Consider the following 24474-nt stretch of genomic DNA (forward strand, 5'->3'; position numbering starts at 1 on the left):
AAAATGCACTTCCTACTTAGGATATTTTCAGTGTACCATGGGTTTATCAGGATGTAACCCCATCATGAGTTGAGGAGCTCAATCCATTGTATTGGATTGAGGGGCACCACTTCTGAAGGAGGATATTGACAAACCCAAGTGTGCCAAGAGGAAGGCACTCAGGATGGTGAGAGCACTAAACACCATCTTATTTGAAGAACAGTTAAAGGAAGTAAGGATGTTAAACTTGGGAAATGGAAGATTTAGGAGAACATGATAGCTTTTTTCTAATGTTTGAATGGCTGTCAGGGAGTAAAGAAATTAAATTTATTTTTAAATTTATTTCATGAGTGTTTCCATGGTTGAGACCTACAAAGAGTGAGATTTTGGATTATCATAAGGAAACTCTTTCTAATGATTTGACATACCAAAACACTGAAATGGATTTTCTTAAAATAGAGTGAATTCTCTCTTCTTGAATATATTTAAGTAAAGACTGAATGACTTGGTATAAATGTTATAGAGGAGATTCAAGCATCAGAAGAATTTTTTGACTAAGAGAACTTTGAGGTATCTTCTGCCCACATTTTTCTAAAATATCAGTATAACCTGATAAAATTTATTATAGTCAAAGAGGATTTTGTGGGGGACTAGGCTCATTAATCACTGAATTTTAAAACTAAAGGAACCCTTACAAGTCATTACTAATTTATTTTAAAATGAATTTATAAAAATATAATTTACATACAAAATGCATTCACTTTAGGTATAGTTCGATGATTTTGACAAATTTATACCCCAAATTTACCTACTACCATGGTCTAGATATAGAAGACTTCCATTATCCCGAGAGATTTCCTTGTGTTCCTTCTCAGTCAATCCTCACCTCCACTCCCAGCCCCAGGCAATGACTGGCATGCTTTCCATCACTGTAGGTTAGATTTATCTTTCGTAGAGTTTCATATAAATGGAATTACATGGTATGTACTTCACCTGTTTTTAAAATCTGGCTTCTTTCACTCAATTTTAGAATTTTAGAGAATCACCCTTGTTGTTGAATATATCGATAGTTTTTTTTATATTGCTGAGTAGTAGTCCATTGTGTGGATATACCACAATTTGTTTATCTGTTCATCTGCTAATGGGTATTTTCGTTGTTTTCAGTTTGAGGCTATTATGAATAAAGCTACTATGAACATTGAAGTACAGGTCTTTGTGTGGGTATTTGTTTTGGTTTCTCTTTGGAGGAACCAAAGTTTCTAGAAATGAAATTGCTGGATCATATGATAAGTGCATTTTTAAGTTTATAAGAAACTGTCAAGCTGTTTTCCAAAGCAGCTGTACCATTATACATACCTACCAGCATACCAGCAATGAATGAGAATGCCACATCCTTGTCAACATATGGCATGTCCAATCTTTTAAGTTTCAACTGTTCTACTAGATATGTTATGGGTTTTAATTTAATGAAATCAAATTTATTATATTTTTCTTTTATGGTTTATGTCTTATTGTGTCTTGTTTAAGAAATCTCTGCTTACATCAAAATGGCAAAAAAATTCTTCTATGCTTCCTTCTAAAAATTTTATACTTTTAGCTTTTGTGTTTAGGTCTGTGATCTATCTTGAATAAAGTAAGTGTGTGTGTGTGTGTGTGTGTGAGAAATAGATCAAGTTTCATTTTTTTTTCCATATAGACATCATGTTGTTCAAGCACCAGTATTGAAAGACTATCCTCTCTCCATTGAATTGCCTTGGCACTTTTGTCAAAAATCAATTGGTCATAAGTGTTTGAATCTGTTTCTGGACTGTATTATATTTCATTGGTTCTAGATATCTATTCTTATGCTAATACCTCATTCTCTTGATCATTGTAGTTTTATAGTAAGTAGAAAACTTAAGCTGTGTAAATCCTTAACTTTGTTCCTTTTTGGAATCATTTTGACTATTCTAGATTATCTACATTTTCATTTAAATGTTAAAATTAGCTTGTCAACTTCTACAAAAATGCCTGCTGGTATTTCGATTGAGATTGCATTGAATTTATAGATCAATTTGGAGACAGTTAACAACTTAACAGTATTAATAAGTATTCCAATCCATTAATACAGAGTAGATCTCTACTTATTTAGGTCTTCCTTAATTTCTCTCATCAATATTTTGTGGTTTTCAAGCATAAAAATCTTGTATATATTTTGTTAACTTTATCCTAAAGAATTTATGTTTTTGATGATATTGCAAATGATCTTGGTCTATTAATTTCAATTTCCAGTTTTTCATTGCTAACATATATAAATTCAATTGATTTTTTTCAATTGTGGTAAAATACATATATAACATAAAATTTACCATTGAAAGTGATTTACAGTTAACCATTTTAAGTATACAGTTCAGTGGCATTAAGTACAGGCACATTGTTGTAAAACCACCACCACCATCTGTCTTCAGAACTCTTTTTATCTTGCAAAACTGAAACACTATACCCTTTAAATAAAAATTCCCCATTTCCCCTCCCCCTAGTCCCTGGAAACTACCGTTCTATGCTCTGTCTCTATGATCTTGACTATTGTAGGTACTTAATATAAATTGGATCATGTAGTATTTGTTCTTTTGTGACTGGCTTAGCAAATTGTCCTCAAGGTTCATCCATGTTGCAACATGTGTCAGGGTTTCCTTCTTTTTTAAGGCTGAATAATATTTCATTGTATGTATATACAGTCACGTGCCACATAACATTTTAGTCAATGATGGAACACATATACAACAGTAGTCCCATAAGATTATAATGGAGATGAAAAATTCCTATCACTCAGTACTTACTATACTATACTTTTATTGCTATTTTGTTTTATTTTATTTTATTTTATTTTTTGAAACGGAGTCTCAGTGGTACAATCTCAGCTCACTGCAACCTTCACCTCCTGAATTCAAGTGATTCTCCTGCTTCAGCCTCCCAAGTAGCTGGGATCGCAGGCATGTACCACCACACCCGGATACTTTTTGTATTTTTAGTAGAGATGGGATTTCACCATGTTGGCCAGGCTGGTCTTGAACTCCTGACCTCAGGTGATCCTCCCATCTTGGCCTCCCAAAGTGTTGGGATTACAGGTGTGAGCCACCACGCCCAGCCTTTTATTGCTATTTTAGAGCACATAAAACAAAATTAACTATAAAACAGCCTCAGACAGGTCCTTCAGGAAGTATTCCAGAAGAAGGCATTATCATAGTAAGTGACAGTTCCATGCATGTTATTGCCCCTGAGGACTTTCCAGTGGGACAAGATGTGGAGGTAGAAGACAGTGACACTGATGATCCTAACCCTGTGTAGGTCTAGGCTAATGTGTTTGCTCATGTCTTAGTTTTTAACAAAAAAGTTTGAAAAGTCAAAAAAGATTTTAAAATGTTAAAAATCAAAAATCTTATAGAATAAGGATATAAAAAGGAAATATTTTTGTATAACTGCACAATGTTTGTGTTTTAAGCTCGGTGTTATTACAAAATACTCAAAAAGTTTTGTAAATATTAAAAAGTTTATAAAGTTAATGTAAATAACGAGTTAATGGGTGCAGCACACGAACATGGCACATGTATACATATGTATCAAACCTGCACGTTGTGCATGTACCCTAGAACATAAAGTATAATTAAAATAAATAAATAAATAAAGTTACAGTAAACTACATTATTGAAGAAAGAAAAATATCATTTTATAAATTGAGCATAGCCTAAGTATACAGTGTTTATAAAGTCTATAGTAGTATACAGTAATATCCTAGGCCTTCACATTCACTCACCACTCACTGACTTACCCAGGGCAACTTCCAGTCCTACAAGCTCCATTCATGTAAGTACCCTATACAGGTGTACCACTTTTTATCTTTTATACCCTATATGTACTGTACTTTTTCTAGTTTTAGATATGTTTGGATATACAAATACTTACCATTAAAATTGCCTACAGTATTCAGTACAGTCACATGCTATAGAGATTTGTAGCCTAGGAGCAATGGGCTATACCATATAGTCGTGTATAGTAGGCTATACATTCTAAGTTTGTGTAAGTACACTATGGTGTTTGCACAAAGATGAAATTGCCTAATGGCACATTTCTCAGAATGTACCCCTGTTGTTAAGTGACACATGACTGTACCACATTTTGTTTATCCATTCATCTATTCATTGGACAGTTGGGTTGCTTTGACATTTTGGCTATTATGAGTAAATACTTCCATGAACATAGATATTACAAGTATCTTTTTGAGTTCCTGCTTTCAGTTTTTTTTTTAGTATTTACCTAATAATATAATCATTGGGTCATATGGTAATTCTATGTTTAACATTTTGAACGATCATCATACTTTTTTCCACAATGGTTGTACCATTTTACATTCCCACCAGTAATGCACAAGTATTCCAATTTCTCCACATCCTGGTCAAACACTTACTATTTGTAAGTTTTTTGACAAAAGCCATCCTCATGGGTTTGAAGTGTTCTCTTATTGTGTTTTTGATTTGCATTTCCCTAATGACCAGTGATGTTGAACATATTTTCATGTGCTTATTGGCCATTTGTGTATCTTCTTTGGAGAAACGCCTATTGAAGTCCTTTGCCCATTTTTAATTGGGGTTTGTATTTTATAGTGGTTGAGTTGTAGGAATTATTTATATATTTCAGATATTAACCCCTTACCAAAATATGACTAGCAAATATGTTTTCGCATTCTGTGGGTTGTCTTTTTCTTAGTGTCTTTTGAAGAGCAGTAGATTTTAAAAATTTTTTGATGAGGCCCATTTATCTGATTTTTCTTTTGTCGACTGTGCTTTGGGTGTCATATCCAAATCATTTCCAAATCCAATGTCATGAAGATTTTCATATGTGTTTTCTTCTAAGACTTGTGTAGTTTTACCTCTTATGTTTACACCTTTAATCCATGTTGAGTTAATTTTTATGTGTAATATAAGGTAAAGATCCAATTTCTTTCTTTTGCTTGTGGATATCCTGGTTTCCCAGCACCATTTGTTGAAAAGACTGTCCTTTTCCCATTGAATAGTTTGGGAACCCTTGTCAAAAACCATTTCACCATATATGTGAGGGTTTATTTCTGGGCTCTGTATTACATTCCATTGGTCTATATGTCAGTCCTTATCTCAGTACTATACTGTTTTGATTACTATATCTTCATAGCTAAGTCTTGAAATCAGGATCCCTTGAAACTTCATATGAATTTTAGGATGGGTTTTTGTATTTATGAAAAAAAAAATGCCCTTGGAATTGTCACAGGGATTACATTGAATCTGTAGATCACTTTGAGTATCTTCATTTTTTAGTGTTTATCTTTTACTGTGGTAAAATATACATTATCTTCATCCCTTCTTAACTTCAAATTTTTTCTTCTTTTTGACTTTTAGTCTCTTTTGGCATTATTAGCTGTATTTATTTACTTTTGACATTCTTCTTGTTAGTCTTCATTTCTGAAATTACTTCTTTTACTTCTCTATTTTCCTTAGCTCTACCACCTCATTTCTGAGTTTTTCTAATTATTTCTATGGTTTTGTTTGTTTGTTTGAGACTGAGTCTCGCTCTGTTGCCCAGGCTGGAGTGCAGTGGTGCTATCTCGGCTCACTGCAACCTCCGCCTCCCAGGTTCAAGCAATTCTCCTCCCTCAGCCTCCCAAGTAGCTGGGATTACAGGCACCCACCATCATGCCTGGCTAATTTTTGTATTTTTGTAGAGATGAGGTTTCACCATGTTGGCCAGGCTGGCCAGGCAGAGCTCCTGACCTCAGGTGATCCGCCCTCCTCAGCCTCCCAAAGTGCTGGGATTGCAGGTGTGAGTCACCATGCTCCACCTCTAATTCTTATTTATGTTGATCTTTCATATCTTGTATCATTTTTAAATGTGTTTAGCTCATTTTGAAATAGTCAGTTATGATTTTGACCTTTTTTTTAGCACATTTTTGTGACATGCTTTCATTTTCTGTGGGGATACTTTGCTGCTGCTGCTTTTTTATTTATATATTTTACAACTTTTTAAGAGTATTTACCTTAAAGCTTTACTGTTTCTCATTTTGATGTGAAATTAGTTTTCCTTAACTTATAAAAAGGTAGACATTTAGAAAGTGTTACTACTTCACAGAGCTCCCTTTCTTGTTTTCGGTTTGGTTTGGTTTGTTAGTGTTTAAAAATAAGGCAACTTTTTTTCTGAGATTTCCTGGCTCTGCTTCTCCCTGTCTTTTGGTGTACACCCACACTGTCCAATGTGATAGCAATGAGGCATGTGTGGCTGTGTACATTTAAATTTAAATTAATTAAAATTAAATAAAGTTATAAAAATTTATTTCTTCAATTGCAGTAGCCACATTTCAAGTGCTAAATAGCCATGTGTAACTAATGACCATTCTATTGAATAGCACAAATATAGAACATTTCCACCATCACAGAACTCTGTTGGACAACACTGATCTATACCTTTTCTTTCATCTTTGTTGTCACTGTCCTGTTCAGTTTTTTATTGTACTCTCCGCAGTTTCTCCTTAGTGTGGAGCCTGTCTCAGAGGGGAGCTCTAGTGGGTAAGTTTTAAGGGTTCAGATGATCCTCTCACCTCAGCTTCCCAAAGTGCTGGGATCACAGGCACGAGCCACCACACCCAGCCTCATATGGCATATATATATATATACACACACACACACACACACACAGAGCTACCTTTGCTAAAGTCTCTTAATAATTGTAATAATTTGCTTATAAATTCTTCTGGGTTGTCTGCATATCCAATTATATAAATTGACAATTGTGTTTCTTCTTTTTCAATATGCTTTATATATTTCTTGTCTTATTTTGTCTAATAATTCAACTACTATGTTGAATTAAAGTGGTGTTTCGGATTTAAAAGGTAAAGCTACCATAAATTGCCCTTAAGTGTGATGTTTGCTTTAGGGTTTTTTTTGTGTTGTTGTTGTATAGATACAGTATTAGTTCCCTAGGGATGCTATAACAAAGTACTACAAATTGGGTGGCTTAAAACAGAGAAATGTATACACTTACAGTTCTGGAGGCTGGAAGTCCAAAATCAAGGTGTCGATAAAGCTATGCTCTCTCTGAAGACTTTAGCAGAGGATTCTTCCTAGACTCTAATGTTTGCCAGTAATCCTTAACTTGTAGGTTCATCACTCCAATTTCTGCCTCTGTCATTGCATGGTGTTATTGCTGTATCTTCTGTCTTCATATGGTGTTCAACTATCTGTGTCTGTGTCCAAATTTCCCTCTTCTTATAAGGACACCAGTCATTGGATTAAAGCTCATCTTATCCATTATGACCTCATCTTAACTTGACTATATCTACAAAGACCTAATTTCTAAATTAGGTTGTATTCTGAGGCTCTTTGATGGGCACGAATTTTGGAGGGGACAATATTCAACCCGGTACAGATAACATACATCAGATTTGGGAAGTCCTCATCTATGGCTCATTTGTTAAGAGGTTTTATGTTTTGTTTTGTTGGGATGATCATATGATTTTTTTTTCTCCTTTATGTCGCTAATGTGTTGAATTATACTGATGGAGTTATTTATTTATATTTTATTTTATTTTTTTCTGAGATTTGCTCTGTCAGTCTGGCTGGAGTGCAGTGGCACAATCTCAGCTCACTGCAACCTCTGCCTCCCAGGTTGAAGCGATTCTCCTGCCTCAGCCTCATGAATAGCCAGGACTACAGACACGCACCACCATGCCCAGCAAATTTTTGTGTTTTTAGTAGAGATGGGGGTTTCATCATTTTGGCCAGGCTGGTCTCGAACTCCTGACCTCAGGCGTTCCGCTTCCCAAAGTGCTGGAATTACAGGTGTGAGCCAGTGCGCTCGGCCAGTTTTTGGTTTAAGCCAACCTTTCAATCCTGGAGAAAACTCAATCATGATGTTATTCTTTTCCTACTTTACTTGGTTTGGTTTGTAAATATTTTGTTTAGGATATTTGCATTTCTCTTTGTGAGTGAAATTGGTCTCTAATTTTTATTTTTCATGTTTGTCCTTATTCGGTTTTTATATGAAGGTCATGCCAATTTTATTAAAAACTTGCAGAGCATTCCTTTCTCTGTTCTCTAGAAAAGTTTGTAAAACTTGAGTCATTTCTTCCCTAAAATGTAAAGCTATCTGGATAGTGATGCCAGTAAGATGGAGTAGGAAGCCCTGAACGCCCCTTCCCTCAACAAGCATACTGATTCAGCAATAATTCATGGACAAATTCTCTTTATGAGAAATCCAGAAACTGATCAAAAGACTCCTGCTCTCTAGGTAAATGTAAAACCGGACTCACCAAAGCCTGCATGGAGATTCAGGAAACTCTCTTACTAGAATCCCTACTCCTGGGCACAACATATGATCAGAAAGAGACCCTTTAGCTCCCAACTTCAACCATGAGAGAGAGAAAATTGGTTCATGTGTACAGAACTCCAACTTTTCTGAGGGGACTCACCAGAGGACTGGCTTCTGTCCTGCCAGTGTTGGAGCTCTCACAGGCCTGGCACAGTCTAGCCACCTGGAGGAAAATAGATATAGCAGCTTGGACTGGTCGACATCATGCTTCTCTGCCCTAGGCAGCACAGAGTGAGCAGATTAAAAATTCCAGCTCTCAGCTTCCCTCTGTGGAGAGAAAGAACTGATCTGGGGAGAGGAAGAGTATTCAATGCCCCAGCTTCTCTGGGGTTACCCCAAGATCTGGCATCTATCTTGCCAGTCTTGAAGCTCTGACAGGTTTAGCATAGTATAGCTGGCTGGGGAGAACGAAGACAGTGGCTCGGGCTGGTAAATACCATAGTTCCTACCCCCCAGCTCATTACAGAGTGAACACACAAAAACCACAGCTGCCCTGCTTCTTTGTCAGGAGGGAAAGAGTTGGTCCAGGCATCTAACACCATTACTTTTCCATGGGCTACCGAAATGACTGGCCTCTGACTTGCCTATCCCAAAGTGGTGACAGGACCTGGCATTATCTAGCCATTTGGAGGCAAGTGAGAGCAGAGATGGAGATTTTTTTTTTCTTTTTTTGAAACAGAGTCTTGCTTTGTCGCCTAGGCTGGAGGGCAGTGGCACAATCTCGGCTCACTGCAACCTTCACCTCCTGGGCTCAAGCGATTCTCTTGCCTCAGCCTCCTGAATAGCCAGGACTACAGGCATGCACCACCACGCCCAGCTAATTTTTTTTTATTATTAGTAGAGACGGGATTTCACCATATTGGCCAGGCTGTTCTCAAACTCCTGACCTCAAGTGATCCACCCACCTTGGCCGCCCAAAGTGCTGGGATTACAGGCGTGAGCCACCGCGCCTGGCCAGAGGTGGAGATTTTAGCTGGCAGTCACCATAGACCTCCCTCTCCTAAGTTCAGCGCAGAGCAAGTAGACAAAAATCTCCAGCTCTCAGCTTCTCCCTGGGGAAGAGAAAGAGTTGGACAAAGTGTCTAACCATCCAACTTTGCTGGGAATCATCCATGGAACCGGCTTCAGTATGACTTGTCCCAGTGCACTGATGTGACCAGGCATACCTTACATGCCTAGGGGCTGAAAAGAACAAAGCAAGCAGGCTGGACTAGCATGAAGGTTTGAGAGACCCCCAGAATCTCTGACTGTGTTGATTGGTGGGGGTCTTTTCCTGTACAAGGAAAGTTCATGAAGCCTAGGAGAGGTGGCTACTTCATCTAATGTGGAGATACCAACACAGAGACTTAATGGAAAATGAAAAATTCGTGTTCTCTGGAGAACACTAATACATGTAATATTTTTATTATTATACAATTCAAAATGTTTTCCAATTTCCCCTGTGATTTTTTCTTTGACTCATGAATGATGTAAAAATGTTATTTCTGAATTTTGAAACCTATGGGGATTTTCTCGGCATTTTTAGAGTAACTTATTTAGTAATTGATTTCTAGCTTAATTACAACATTGTAATTGATTTTAGACTGAAATAAGTTGAGATTTGCTTAATGGTTAGGTAAATGGTCAGTTTTTGTAAATATTCTGTGTGTGCTTGAAAGGAATGTGTTTTCTGCAGTTTCTAGGCACTGTGTATGTACATATATGTACAAATGTTCCTTGAGTTACAATGGAGTTATATCCTAATAAATTTATCGTAAGTTGAAAATATAGTAAGGTGAAAATGCAGTTAATGCTGGCAAAATGGCAGGCATCTACAATTTATGATGGTTTGACTTAATGATATTTTGATTTTATAATGATGTAAAGGCAATATACGTTTAGTAGAAACCATAACCCCATCACTAGTTGTGAGGAGCTCCCAGACTTATGATGTGGTTACATCCTGAAAAACCCGTGGTAAAGTCAAAAAATCATAAGACAGAGACCACCTGTATACATACATGTATAAATTTAGATTGTTTGTTCATTTTGTTTGAATCTTCTGTATCCAAACTCGTATTTTGTGTGCTTACTCTATCACTTACTGAGATGAGGTGCTGGAATGTCCCTTTATGGTTTGAATTGATCTATTTCTTTATTTAATTTTATTATTTTTGCTTTATATATTTTAGGCCATACTATTTATACATACAAAATTGGTACTGTAATATATTTGCTGAAGTTTTATTGTTATGAAGTGATCTTTATATCTAGTATTATTTTCTGCCTTAAAGTAATTTTTGTCTGTTATTAATATATCCACACTTTGGTTAATATTTTCCAGATAGATCTTCTCTAATCCCTTTACTTTGAACTTTTAATATATTTATATTTTAGGTGTGCCACTTCTAAAGAACATGTAGTTACATATTTTTAATCCAGTCTGACCATTTTTGTTTTTTAACTAGGGCATTTCGTGTTTATACATTTAATACAATATTGGTATATTTGAGTTTAAATCTATAACTTACTTCATGCTTTCTATTTGTCATTTCTTTTTTCTATTTCTTTTTTCTTTTTCTTTTCTTTTTTTTTTTTTTGAGACAGAATCTCACTCCATGCCCAGGCTGGAGTGCAGTGGTACAATCTCTGCTCACTGCAACCTCCGCCTCCCATGTTCAAGTGATTCTCATGCCTCAGCCTCCCAAGTATCTGGGATCACAGATGTGTGCCACCACACCCAGCTAATTTTTATATTTTTAGTAAAGATGGGGTTTCACCATGTTGGCCAGGCTAGTCTCAAACTCCTGATCTCAGGGGATCCGCCCGCCTGAGCCTCCCAAACTATTGGGGTTACAGGCATGAGCCACCATGCCTGGCTTCTATTTGTCGTTTCTATCCTGTTTCTTTTTCTCTCCTCACTTGCCTTCTTTGGGATCAATGTTTCTAAATAATAGACTTTACTTGTTACAGCAGTTTTAGGTTTACAGAAAAATTGAGTAGGAAACAGAAAGAGTTTTCATATACTCCCTCACCATTCTTCACATACTCAGTTTCCCCTGTCATTAACATCTCGCACTAGTGTGCTATATATGTTACAATTGATAAGCCAATATTGATATGTTATTTTTAACTGAAGTCCGTATTTTACATTATAGTTTAGTCTTTGTGTTGTACATCATATGTGGTTTGATGAATGTATAAAAACGTGTCTACCATTATAATACCATACAGAATAGTTCAACCTCCGGTGGTTCACCTATTCATCTGTTCCTCCCTCTCATTGAACTAGTGTCAACCACTGATCTTTTTACTGTCTCCATAGTTTTGCCTTTTCCAGAATGTCACATAATTGGAATCGTTCAGTGTGTAGCCTTTTCAGATAGGTTTCTTTCACTTAGCAATATGCATTTAAGATTCCTTCATGTCCTTTTATGGGTTTGTAGTTCATTTTTTTAGTGCTGAATAATATTCCACTATCTGGATATATTAGTTTATACACTCGCCCATGGAAGAACATCTTGGTTGCTTCCAAATTTTGGCAGTTATGAATAAAGCTACTATAAATATCTTTATGTAGATTTTTGTGTAGACATAAAGTTTTGACACATTTGAATAAATACCAAAGGTGCAACTGCTGGATTGTATGGCAAGAGTGTGTTTAGTTTTGTGGGAAACTGCCAAACTGTCTTCCAAGTTGGCTATACCATTTTTCATTCCCACCAGTGATGAATGAGAGTTCCTGTTGCACCGCATCCTTGCCAGCATTATATGTTGTTAAAGTGTTTTGAATTTTAGTTACTCTAATAGATGTGTAGTGGTATCTCATTGCTGTTTTAATTTGCAAAACCCTAATGACATAAGATGTTAAGCATCTTTTCATATACTTATTTGACATCTGTATATTTTATTTAGTGAAGTGTTTCTTCATGTCTTTCACCCATTTTATACTTGGGTTGTTTGTTTTCTTATTGTTGAGTTTGAAGAATTCTTCATACATGTTGAATACCAGTCCTTTATTAGATATGTGTTTTGCAAGTATTGTTTCCCAATATGTGGCTTTTATCATTATTCTCTTAATGATGTCTTTCACAGAGCAGTTTTTAATTTTAAGTTTAATTTACCAGTTTTTTCTTTCATAGATACGGTTTTGGTGTTGTATCTAAAAAGTCATTGCCAAACCCAAGTTCACCTAAAATTTCTCTGTTATCTTCTAAGAGTTTTATAGTTTGGGGTTTTATATTTAGGTTATAATCCATTTTCAGTTAATTTTTGTGAGAGGTTTATGGTCTATGTCTAGATCTACTTTTTTACATGTGGATGTCTAGTTGTTCCAGCACAGTTTGTTAAAAATACTATTTTCGGGTTTTTTTTATTCCAGTCTTCCCCTTCTACTAGTGTGAAAATTATTTACTGCTTCTAATCTTTTAGTGGCTATCCTAGAAAGTATAGAATCCTTTCTTAACTGTCTTCCATGTTTGTAATCGCTCTGTGCTACACTTTGGCTATTTTATTCTGTTTTATCTTTCAGCCCACTAATTTTCTCTTCACCTGTTTCTAATCTGCTGCTAAACCTGTCTATTATGTTTTAATTTGGGTAATTGGGTTTCTCATTTCAAAAAGCTTCTTTGTTTCAAATCCCCAAGGTCACATTTTATGGTCTCTGTTTCCTACTACTAACTTCACTGACACACAAAGTATTTAATAACTTGTATGGCACAGGCAATAATGAGACAGAATGGATACCATCTAGAAACAACCACTATAACTGCATTAATTTGTACCACTGTGTATCAACCCACATAAATATATTTTGAGCATACATTGTATTTCTTTAGACTTTGAAAGCATAGATGTTTTATAACCGGTTTTTCATAATTCTAGTATCTGCATCTTGAGGGTCTGCTTCTGCTATCTCTTGTTTCTGCTGTTTATGGTACCTTGTTTACGAGTGTGCTTTGTTATTTTTGTAACGTGTACAACTCATGATTCTTGAAAAATTGTTTATGGAATTATTTTGAAGGCTAAGATAAGGTGCTTTCTCCCAGAGAAGATTTACATTTGCTTCTGTAGATGTTTGGGAACTATCCAAACTAAATTCTCAGCTTTAGGTCTTTTAGCTTCCTGTATAATATAGTTTGGGTCAATGAATACATGAATCTCCTAGTATTACACCTCATGGATTGTTTCCCTCCACCCCATTGTGCTGCCTTCTATCCAGCACTAAGGTAATTTTATTTGCAGTTAGTTTTCTAGGAATGTGGGTAGGAGTGGGTTTACTTTTGGCTTTTCCCTGGTCTAGGAGTGTGATCCCTTCGAACTTGATGTCTGTTCCCCTGACCTAGTGATGTCCCTCAAAACGGAAGTTAACATTTGGTTACATTTGCAAATGCTTACCAGATAAAAGTGACTTTACTTTTCTGTTTACCTCTCTGAGACCTCAGTTTTCCTTAGATTTTGCCTTAGTAATTCTTTTACTATCTTTTACTTGGTAGTTCTTTTACTATTCTTTTACTTGGTAATATTTTACTATCTTTTACTGTAAATTCATTTACAGTTGTTCTTTTATTCTTTGTGGAAAAAATAAATATATCATCCAACATTTTTGGCTGTTTTCAGCAGGAGGGTTGGTCTGACATATCTAACTTACTCTATTTCCAGAAGTATAACTCACTGTTACAATAGCATTCTAGAAGAGCAGTTCTGCAAATATTTTTCTTAGATTCATTTATTTTCATTGTGAGTATCCCTCAGCCATTTTGACTACCTTATTGATATTAGTAAAATATGGTAAATCCTTCCTTATAGATTTTATTAAAAGGACCCAATGTTTTTCTTTTCAGGCCAAAGAGGCAGTGGCAGAAGCTGAACGACATGATCCTAGAAACGTTTTCACTCAATTTTATGTATTCAAGATTGCAGTCATAGAGGGCAACTCTGAAAGAGGTATAAATTTTATTTGTAACTTATGTTTGGCTATTAACACAAATAATAAATAATCCTCTTCAACCACAATGGGAAAAGAACATTGTTTTTAAGACAATAGAATTGAATATACGTTCTGTATATGTAAAGATGTATATGTAAAGATGATACAATAATGCAAAAAGAAACTGTGGAAGGTTATATAAAAGTAAAAGAACAGTAGTTACCTACTGAGGGAACAGGAACTGGGCAAACGCCGGACAAGAATTGGGGGAAAGTCTTATCACTATGTACCTTTTTATACTTTTATTTAAACCAACCTATTCAAAAATTAAATTTAAAAAGCTGTGTGTGGGTGAGGTTATACTAAACACCCATATCAGTTAAGAATTGTCTTCAAAAAATGAAACTTGGGGTACCTTTTGATTGTTTTCACTTATTTGGAAGGTGATTGGTGAGAGATTTGGCCTTGAAATGAAGTTTCTGTCCACAGAGTGGACAGTGTTGGAATTTCACACATGACCCTCATCCCATTAATGTTGAGCCCTTTCCATTAAGTTAAGCATAGTTTCCTAGCTGGTGTGTCTGCATAGGCACATATATGTTGAATTGGTTATAGATATGCCTTTGTTCAGATATTAATGCCTTTAGCCCTCAGGTAGCTGAACTAATCCTGAAGGAGTCTGAGCTCCAGACTGGTTGCCATTTGTTTGGCAGAAGTTAAGAAGCTTAAATTAATGGATCCAAACAAAACGTATACGAATCCAATTAAGCAGCTGTTTATGGACACCTACTAGGTGCAAGGGACTCTATTATTCACTCCATAAGAAAAAAGATCATTTATTTTACATTAAAAAATAAATGTTCCAAAATAGTAAAGTATACCTGTATAATAATTAAGGAATAGTAAATTGGAGGTTAATATTGCTGTCGTGTTCATCATCAAAGTTTTCATTAGAGACTTTTAGGCATTTGTTTTACTTGATATACTATGTTTAATGGCAAAAAATTAGTAAATTTCCTGTTAAATCTTTTAACATTATTTTTAAAAAATTATTTTACTTTTTAAATACAACATCAGATCAACCCTTTTATTTCTTCTTCAGTTGTCTGTGACCATTTTTTAAAAGTCATGTATATTGAAGATATATGTAATAAATTTATTCTTGCTAGTGTATGGTCGTATGAGGTTTATATATGTTAAAAATTATGAGTTGTGATAAGTGCATACAGTCATGTAACTACCACCACAATGTAGAAAAAATATACCTCAGGCCCCTTAACTGTTACTCCTTCTCACCACTTTCAGCCCTGGAAATCAGTGATCTCTTCTATTTCTAGTTTTGTCTTTTCCAGAATGTCATATAAATGAAATCATATAGTATGAATCTTCTTTCATATAGTATGAGCTTCTTTCATATAGTATGAGCTTCTTTCACTTAGCTTAATGCATTTGAAACTCACCCATATTGTGTTTATCCACAGTTTGTTCTTTTTTATTGCTATGTGGCATTCCATAGTATGGAAATACCACAGTATGGAAAAATTCATTCACCAGTTGAAGGATATTTGAATGGTTTTTCAGGGTTATTTTTTCACCTCTGAGACAAGTTCAAAGTTTTCAGTTTTGACAATTGTAAATAAAGGTGCTATAAAACATCTCTTTACATTTTTTGTGTGATAATAATATTGTTTTTTTGAGATGGGGTCTCGCTCTGTCACCCAGGCTGGAGTGCAGTGGCATGATCTCAGCTCATTGCAATCTCCACCTCCCAGGTTCAAGTGATTCTCCTACCTCTGACTCCTGAGTAGCTGGCACTACAGGTGTGCACCACCACGCTCAGTTAATTCGATGATAATATTTTATTTCTGTAGGGTAAATATCTATTAGTGGGATTGTGGACTTATATGGTAAATATATGTTTAACTTTATTAGAAACTGCAAAACTGTTTTCTAAAGCAACTATACAATTTCACATGTGAACCAGCTATGTTTAAGAGTTCTAGCTGATCTACATCCTCATCAGCACTTGAAATTGTCCACTTAAAAAAATTTAGCCATTCTGGGAGATTATTAAAAAGTCAAGAAACAACAGATGCTGGTGAGGCTGCAGAGAAATAGGAATGCTTTTACACTGTTGGTGGGAATGTAAATTGTTCAATCATTGCGGAAGACAGCATGGTAATTCTTCAAGGATTTAAAACCAGAAATACTATTTGACCCAGCAATCCCATTACTGGGTAAATACTGAAAGGAATATAAATCATTCTATTATAAAGATACATGCACACCTATGTTCATTGCAGCACTATTCACAATAGCAAAGACATGGAACCAACCCAAATGCTCATCAATGATAGATTGGATAAAGAAAATGTGGTACATACACACCATGGAATACTATGCAGCCATGAAAAGGAATAAGATCATGTCTTTTGCAGGGACATGGATGAAGCTGGAAGCCATCAACCTCAGCAAACTAATGCAGAAACCGAAAACCAAACACCACATGTTCTCACTTATAAGTGGGAGATGAACAATGAGAACACATGGACACAGGAAGGGGAACAACACACAGTGGGGCCTGTTAGGGGTGGGGAGGGGAGGGAGAACATCAGGACAAATAGCTAATGCATGTGGGGCTTAAAATCTAGGTGATGGGTTGACAGGTGCAGCAAACCACCATGGCACACGTATGCCTGTGTAATAAAACTGCACTTTCTGCACATGTATCCTAGAACTTAAAAAAATAAAAAAGAACAAAAATTTAGCTATTCTGATAGTGGGTAGTAGTGTTTTGCTGTGGCATTAGCATTTCCCTAATGTTTAATATTTTATATCCAGGTATCTTTTTTGGGGGAGTGTTTATACAAATCTTTTTCCCAGTTTAAGATAGGGTACTTTGTTTTATTATTATTGATTTTTGACAGTTCTTTATATATTCTGGATGCAAGTTGCCTTTTTAAAAAACTTATTTTTTAATTGGCAAATAAAAATTACATATATTGATCATGAACAACATGGTGTTTTAAAGATGTGTATACATTGTGGAATGGCTAAATCAAGCTAATTAACATATACATTACCTCATATCCTTTTTTTTTTTTTTTTTTGAAGCAAGATCTTACTCTGTCACCCAAGTGGAAATGCAATGGAATGATCACGGCTCATTGCAGCCTTGACCTCCAAGGCTCAAGTGATCCTCCACCTCATCTTTTTTTGTTTTCTGTACAGATGGAGTCTCATTATGTTGCCCAGGCTGGCCTCAAACTCCTGGGCTCAAGCAATCCTCCTGCTTCAGCCTCCCAAAGTGCTAGGATTACAGGCGTGAGCCATCACACCCAACCCTACCTCACATACTTAGCATTTTTTTGTGGTGAGAACACTTAAACTCTCAGTGATTTTTAAGAATAGAATACATTGTTATGATCTCTAGTCACCATGTTGTACAATAGATCTCTTGAACTTGTTCCTTCTACTCAACTGAAATTCTGTATTCTTTCACCATCTCCCTAATCTCCCTGATGCCTTAGTCCCTGGTAACCACCATTCTACTTTGCTTCTATGACCATTCTACTCTGCTTCTATGGGGTCAACTTTTTCAGATTTCACATATGAGATCGTGTGGTATTTATTTTTTTGTGCCTGGCTTATTTCACTTAATATAATGTCTTCAAGGTCCATACATTTTTTTCATAAATGACAGGATTTCTTCCTTTTATTGAGGCTGAATAGTATTCCATTGTGTATATATATACACACCACATTTTCTTTACCCGTTTTCCACTGATGAAGAGTTAAGTTGATTCCATAGCATGGCTATTATGAATAATGCTGCAGTGAATATGGGAGTGTAGATATCTCTTTGACATATGGATTTCACTTTTTTTTTTTTGGATATTCTACCATGTAGTGGGACTGTTGGATCATATGGTAGTTCTATTTTAATTTTTTGAGGAACCGCCATACTGCTTTCCATGATGGCTATGCTAATTTACATTCCCACCTACAATATGCAAGGGTTCCCTATTCTCCACATCCTTGCCAACACTTGTTGTCTTTTGTCTTTTTTATCACAGCCATTCTAGCGGATGTGGGGTGATGTTATCATTGTGGTTTTAATTTGCATTTCTCTGTTGATTAGTGATGTTAGACATTTTTTCATATACTTGTAGACCACTTGCTCATCTCCTTTTGAGAAATGTCTATTCAGGTCATTTACCCATTTTAAAATCAGGTTATTGTTTCCTTCCTATTGAATTGTTTGAGTTTCATATATTTTTGGATGTTAACCCCTTCGCAAATGCCTGGTTTGTAAATATATTCTCCCATTCCATACATTGTGTCTTCACTTTGTTGACAGTTTCTTTTGCTGTGTAGAAGCTTTTTAGTTTGATGTAATCCCATGTGTCTACTTTCACATTTACCAATGTCATGGAGCTTTTCCCCTATGTTTTCTTCTAGTAGTTCTACCGTTTCATGTCTTATGTTTAAATCTTTAATCTATTTTTAATAGCTTTTTCATATATTGTGAGAAAAGGGTCAAATTTTATTCTTTTGCATGTGGGTATCCAGTTTTACCAACACTATTTGTTGAAGAAACTGTCCTTTTCTCATTGTGTGTTCTTGACACCTTTATTGAAAACCAATTGACTGTAAATGTGCAGATTTATTTCTGGGCTCTCTATTTCCTTCCATTGGCCTATGTATCTGTTTTTTGGCCAATACCATGCTGTTTTGATTAGTATAGCTTTGTAGTTTATTTTGACTTCAGGTAGTATGATGCCTTCAGCTTTGTTATTTTTGCTCAAGATTGCTTTAGCTAGTCAGGGTCTTTTTGCTTCCATGGAAACTTCAGTATTTTTTTTTTATTAATTTCTGGGGAAAATGTCATTGGAATTTTAATAGGGATTGCATTGAATCTGTAGATTGCCTTGGGTAGTATGGACATTTAACGATATTTTTCCAATCTGTGAACATGGGATATCTTTCCATTTCTTTGTGTTTTCTTCACTTTCTTTCATCAGTGTTTTATAGTTTTTAGTGTACATGTCTTTCACTTCAACATTAAATTTGCTTCCAAATATTTTTGTAGCTATTGTAAATGGAATCATGTTCTTGATATTTTTTTCAGATAGTTTGTTGTTAGTATGTAGAAATGCTACTACTTTGTGTATGTTGATTTTCTATCTTGCTACTTAATTGAATTCACTTATTGGTTCTAAATTTTTTTTCATTGCATCTGTAAGGCTTTCTATATATAAGATCATGTTATTTACAAGCAGACAATTTAACACCTTCCTTTCCAACTTAGATGCGTTGTATTTTTCTCATGCCTAATTACTCTGACTAGGGCTTCCAGTAGTATGTTGAATAGAAGTAGTGAGAGTGGGCATCCATGTCTTCTTCCTTATTTTAGAGGAAACGCTCCCAACTTTTCACCACTGAGTATGATGTTATTTGTCCATTGGTCTATATGGCCTTTATTGTGTTGAGGTACATTCCTTATGTACCTAATTTGTTGAATTTTTTAAAATCATGAAATGATGTTGAATTTTGTGAAATGATTTACATTTTTTGGAAGAATTTGAGAAGGATTGGTATTAGTTCTTCAAACGTTTGGTAAGAGCAGTGATGGCATCAGAACCTAAGCTTTTCTTACATGGAAGATTTTTTGTTATTCATTTAATCTCTTTATTCATTATTTGTTCACATTTTCTATTTTATGATTCAGTCTGGGTTTTATATGTCTAGGAATGTATCTCTTTCTTCTAGATTATCCAATTTCTGGGTGTATAATTATTGATAGTAGTCTCATGATTTTTTATATTTCTGTGGCATCAGCTGTAACATCTTCTCTTTCATTCCTTGTTTTATTTGTGCCTTATCTTTTTTTCTTAGTCTAAATAAAAGTTTGTCAATTTTATTTATTTATTTTTTAATTTTTTAATTATTATTATTATTATTTTGTTTTTTGAGACAGTCACTGTCCCCCAGGCTGGAACGCAGTGGTGCCATCTCAGCTCACTGCAACCTCCACCTCCCGGATTCAAGCAGTTCTCCTGCCTCAGCCTCCTGAGTAGCTGGGACTACAGGCACATACCACCATGCCTGGCTAATTTTTGCATTTTTAGTAGAGATGGAGTTTCACTACATTGGCCAGGCTGGTCTCAAAATTCTGACCTCAAGTGATCCCCCACCTCAGCCTCCCAAAGTGCTGGGATTACAGGCGTGAGCCACCATACCTGGTGATTTTGTTTATCTTTTCAAAAAAACTAACTGTTAGTTTCTAGTAAGACAAGTCTGGATGGCAATGAACTCCCTCAGCTTTTGTTTGGTAAGTCTTTCTCTCTCCTTCATTTCTGAAGGATAGCTTTACTGGGTAAAGTATTAATTGACAGGGTTTTTTCTCTTCAGCACTTTGAATATATCTTCCCACTATTTCGTGGCCTATGTTTCTGCTGTGAAGAGCACTGCTAGCTTTATTGGAACTCCTTTATATGTGATATGCTGCTTTTCTATTGCTACTTTCAGGATCCTCTCTTTTATGTTGATTTTTGACAGTTTGATTATAATATGTCTTGGTGTTGTCTTGTTTGGATTGAATCTTATTGGAGACCTATGACCTTCCTGTACCTGTGTATTTATCTTTCCCCAGGTTTGGAAAGTTTTCTGTTGCTATTGATTGAAATGTGTTTTCCAGCCCTTCATATCTCTCTTCTCCTTCTTGAACTCCTATAATTCAGATATTTGCCCTTTTGTTGCTGTCACCATACTGTCTTCCACAATGGTTGAAGTACTAATTTACATTCCCACCAACATTGTAAAAGCATTCCTTTTTCTCCACACACAACCTTGCCAGCATCTGTTGTTTTTTGACTATTTAATAGTAGTCTTTCTGACTGGTGTGAAATGGTATCTCATTGTGGTTTTGATTTGCATTTCCCTAATTATCAGCGATGTTGAGCTTTTTTTCATATGTTTGTTGGCCACGTGTATGTCCTCTTTTCAGAAGTGTCTGTTCATGTCCTTTGCCCACTTTTTAGTGGGTTTTCTTCCTTTTTTTTTTTTTTTGAGATGGAGTCTTGCTCTGTCGCCCAGGCTGGAGTGCCGTGGCATGGTCTTGGCTCACTGCAACCTCCGCCTCCCAGGTTCAAGCGATTCTCCTGCCTCAGCCTCCCAAGTAGCTGGGATTACAGGCGCCTGCCACCATCGCCCGATTATTTTTTATATTTTTAGTAGAGACAGGGTTTCACCATGTTAGCCAGGATGGTCTCAATCTCCTGACCTCATGATCCGCCCGCCTTGGCCTCCCAAAGTGCTGGGATTACAGGTGTGAGCCACCACGCCCAGCCTTCTTTTTTTTTAATTTGCTTAAGTTCCTTGTAGATGCTGGATATTAGGCCTTTGTCAGATAGATAGATTGTAAAAATTTTCTCCCATTCTATCGTTTATTTGTTCATTCTGATGATGGTTTCTTCTGCTGTGCAACAGCTCTTTAGTCTGGGAAGGCACTTTATTGGCCTATCAAGGAACTATGGGTAGGCTGTTTTGCATGGTTCACAGGTGGGCTGACTCCTGGAGTCTTTTGGCAGCCTGGCATTGTTCCTAGATTAGCAGCCAGGTGGGCCTGGATGCCTAGGTCCACAGGGTTGGATCTGGAGCCTATATCTACTGAGGTGGACTTCTTGATTGGTCTGAAGGATTGGGTTTGGAGCCTGTATCCAGTGGGGCTGGCCTGAAGTTTAGGTCCCCATTGGCTGACCAAACACTAAAGTGGGCCTTGAGCCTGAATCTGCAAGAGCCAGCCAGGTACTGGAATGGCCCTTGTGCCTAGGTCCCCTAGGATAGGCCTGGAGCCTGAGTCTGTTGGGGTTGGCCTGGCCCTGGGGTGGGCCTCAAGCCTGAGGACTAGGGCAGGCCTCAGTCCTAGGTCAATGGGTGCTGGCCTGGAACCTCGGTTTGTAGGAGTGGTTTTGGAGCCTCAGTCCATGGGGGCTAGCCTGGCACCTGGGTCTCCTGGGGTGGTCCTAGACCCTTGGCCTATTGCAGCAGACCTGAACCCTGGGTCTACTGGAGCTTGCGGCCACTGAGACAGTCCTAGAGCCTGGAGTTGGCCTGGTTTTGGGGCAGATGTGGAGTCTCGGGCCATAAGGACTGGCCTGAAACCTGGGATTGTGGGTACTAAATTGCTATTTGGAGACATACTGGCTGGCCTAGAGTGTGAGGCTGTGGGGATCTGCCTGGGGCCTGGGTCTGTGGGGGTCAGCCTGGAGGATGGGTATGTGTGTGCTAGCCTGGAGGCTAGGTCTGTGAGATCCGACCTGGGTCCTGGAGCTGCGGGAGTTGTCCTGGAACCTGGCTGCATAGGGGAAGTGCTGGAGCCTTGATCCATGGGGAACAGCCCAGCCCTAGGGTGTATTTGAATTGGCTTGGACCCTTGGTCTGCTGGAGCAGACTTGGACCCTGGCTCCACTGGAGTGTGGAGTGACACAAGCAGGCGTGAAGACTGTGTTCATGAGTGCCATCTTCGTACCTATGGCCAGTGGTACAGACCTGGTACTGGGGCAGGCCTGCAGCCTGGGGCTGTGTGGGCTGACCTAGCTCTGAGGTGGTCTGAAAACCTGGAGTATGCCTGGATCCTGGGGACTGCAGGGGCTGGCCTGGCACTGAGTAGGCCTGGGTCCTATATCTACAAGGACCAGCCTAGAGGCTGGGTCCATGGGTGCTGACTTGATGACTAGGGCTGTGGGGCTGGCCTACTGCTGAGGCAGACCTGAAGCCTGGGGCTATGGGGGATCCAGCTTCCTACTGGCAGCAATCTGGTGCCTGGAACTACTGATGTCAGCCTCGTCCTAGGGATGGAGGCTGCGTCTAAAGCCTGAGTCTGTTAGGACTGCTATGGCACTGGAACAGGTCCAAAGCCTGGGGATAATGGGTCTGGTCCAGCTCTGGGGCCAGTCTGGAGCCTGAATCTGCTGGGGTTGGCCTGGTGATGTGGCAGTCCTAGAGACCAAGTCCTTCGGGCAGGTCTGGAGCTGGGTCTGCAGGATATGACCTGGAGTCTGGGGCCATGGGAGCCTGCCCAGTGATGAGTTTTACTGCCGCCAGCCCATTGTTGTGGTCTGAGGTAAATTCCAGTACTCACTTTCCTCTTCTTCTTTTTTTTTTTTTTTTTTTTTTTTTTTTTTTTTTTTTTGAGACAGAGTCTCGCTCTGTCACCCAGGCTGGAGTGCTGTGGCCGGATCTCAGCTCACTGCAAGCTCCGCCTCCCGGGTTCACGCCATTCTCCTGCCTCAGCCTCCCGGGTAGCTGGGACTACAGGCGCCGCCACCTTGCCCGGCTAGTTTTTTGTAGTTTTTAGTAGAGACGGGGTTTCACGGTGTTAGCCAGGATGGTCTCGATCTCCTGACCTCGTGATCCACCCGTCTCGGCCTCCCAAAGTGCTGGGATTACAGGCTTGAGCCACCGCGCCCGGCCCACTTTCCTCTTCTTCCCCTAAGTGGAGGGTATCTATCTTCATGCTTTATGGCCTGGGGTTGGGGGAGGGGTGACATGGGTATTAAGAAGCTGTTGTTTCTATACTCTTCAGTGCATCTTTTCTATTTCTGTGCCACAGCCAGCTGCTGAAATCTCTCATCTAGTTTTCTTAGCTCTTGTGGAGGTATTTCCATGTGTGGATAGTTGTTCAAATTGATGTTCTAGTGGGGAATGAGCGCTGGAAAGTCCTATTCCACCATCTTGTTGATGTTTAGTGGACACAAGCTCTTTATCAGACATGTATTTTGCAGATTTTTTCTTTTTATTAACACCATCTTTCATGAACAGAAGTTTTAAATTTTGACATAGTCCTATTTATTTTTCTTCTTTTATGGATTGTGCTTTTGGCATTGTATTTGAGAAATCTTTGCCTAGTGCAAGGTGACAGAAAATGTCTCATATTTTCTTCAAGAAATTTTACAGTTTTAGGTTTACATTTATGTGTATGAACCATTTTTAGTTAATTTTTGTATTTGGCTCAAGGTATGGATTGAAATTTTTTTTTATTTTTTTGCACATGACTATCCAGTTGTTCCAGCATCATTTGTTTAACAAACTATTCTTTCTCGATTGAATTGCCTTTGTGCCTTTATCAGAAATTAGTCGTCATATATGTGTGGATCTCTTTCTGGACTCTATTCCATTCCATTCTTCTATTCATCCATCCTTACACTATTCCC

General features: G+C 37.5%; 1 protein-coding gene across 2 annotated transcripts in view; it reads left to right on the plus strand.

The window, feature by feature from the left end:
- TEX11 (testis expressed 11) overlaps positions 1-24474 on the plus strand; it is a 350946-nt gene that overhangs the window by 235102 nt on the left and 91370 nt on the right. For both annotated transcript variants that reach the window (XM_011943127.1, XM_011943129.1), the window contains one exon: positions 14172-14274. In XM_011943127.1, coding sequence (XP_011798517.1) covers positions 14172-14274 — 103 coding nt within the window. The remainder of the gene's footprint in view (positions 1-14171; positions 14275-24474) is intronic.

The sequence above is a fragment of the Colobus angolensis genome, unplaced genomic scaffold, assembly GCF_000951035.1.
Source record: "Colobus angolensis palliatus isolate OR3802 unplaced genomic scaffold, Cang.pa_1.0 Scaffold216, whole genome shotgun sequence".
NCBI classification, from domain to species: Eukaryota; Metazoa; Chordata; class Mammalia; order Primates; family Cercopithecidae; genus Colobus; species Colobus angolensis.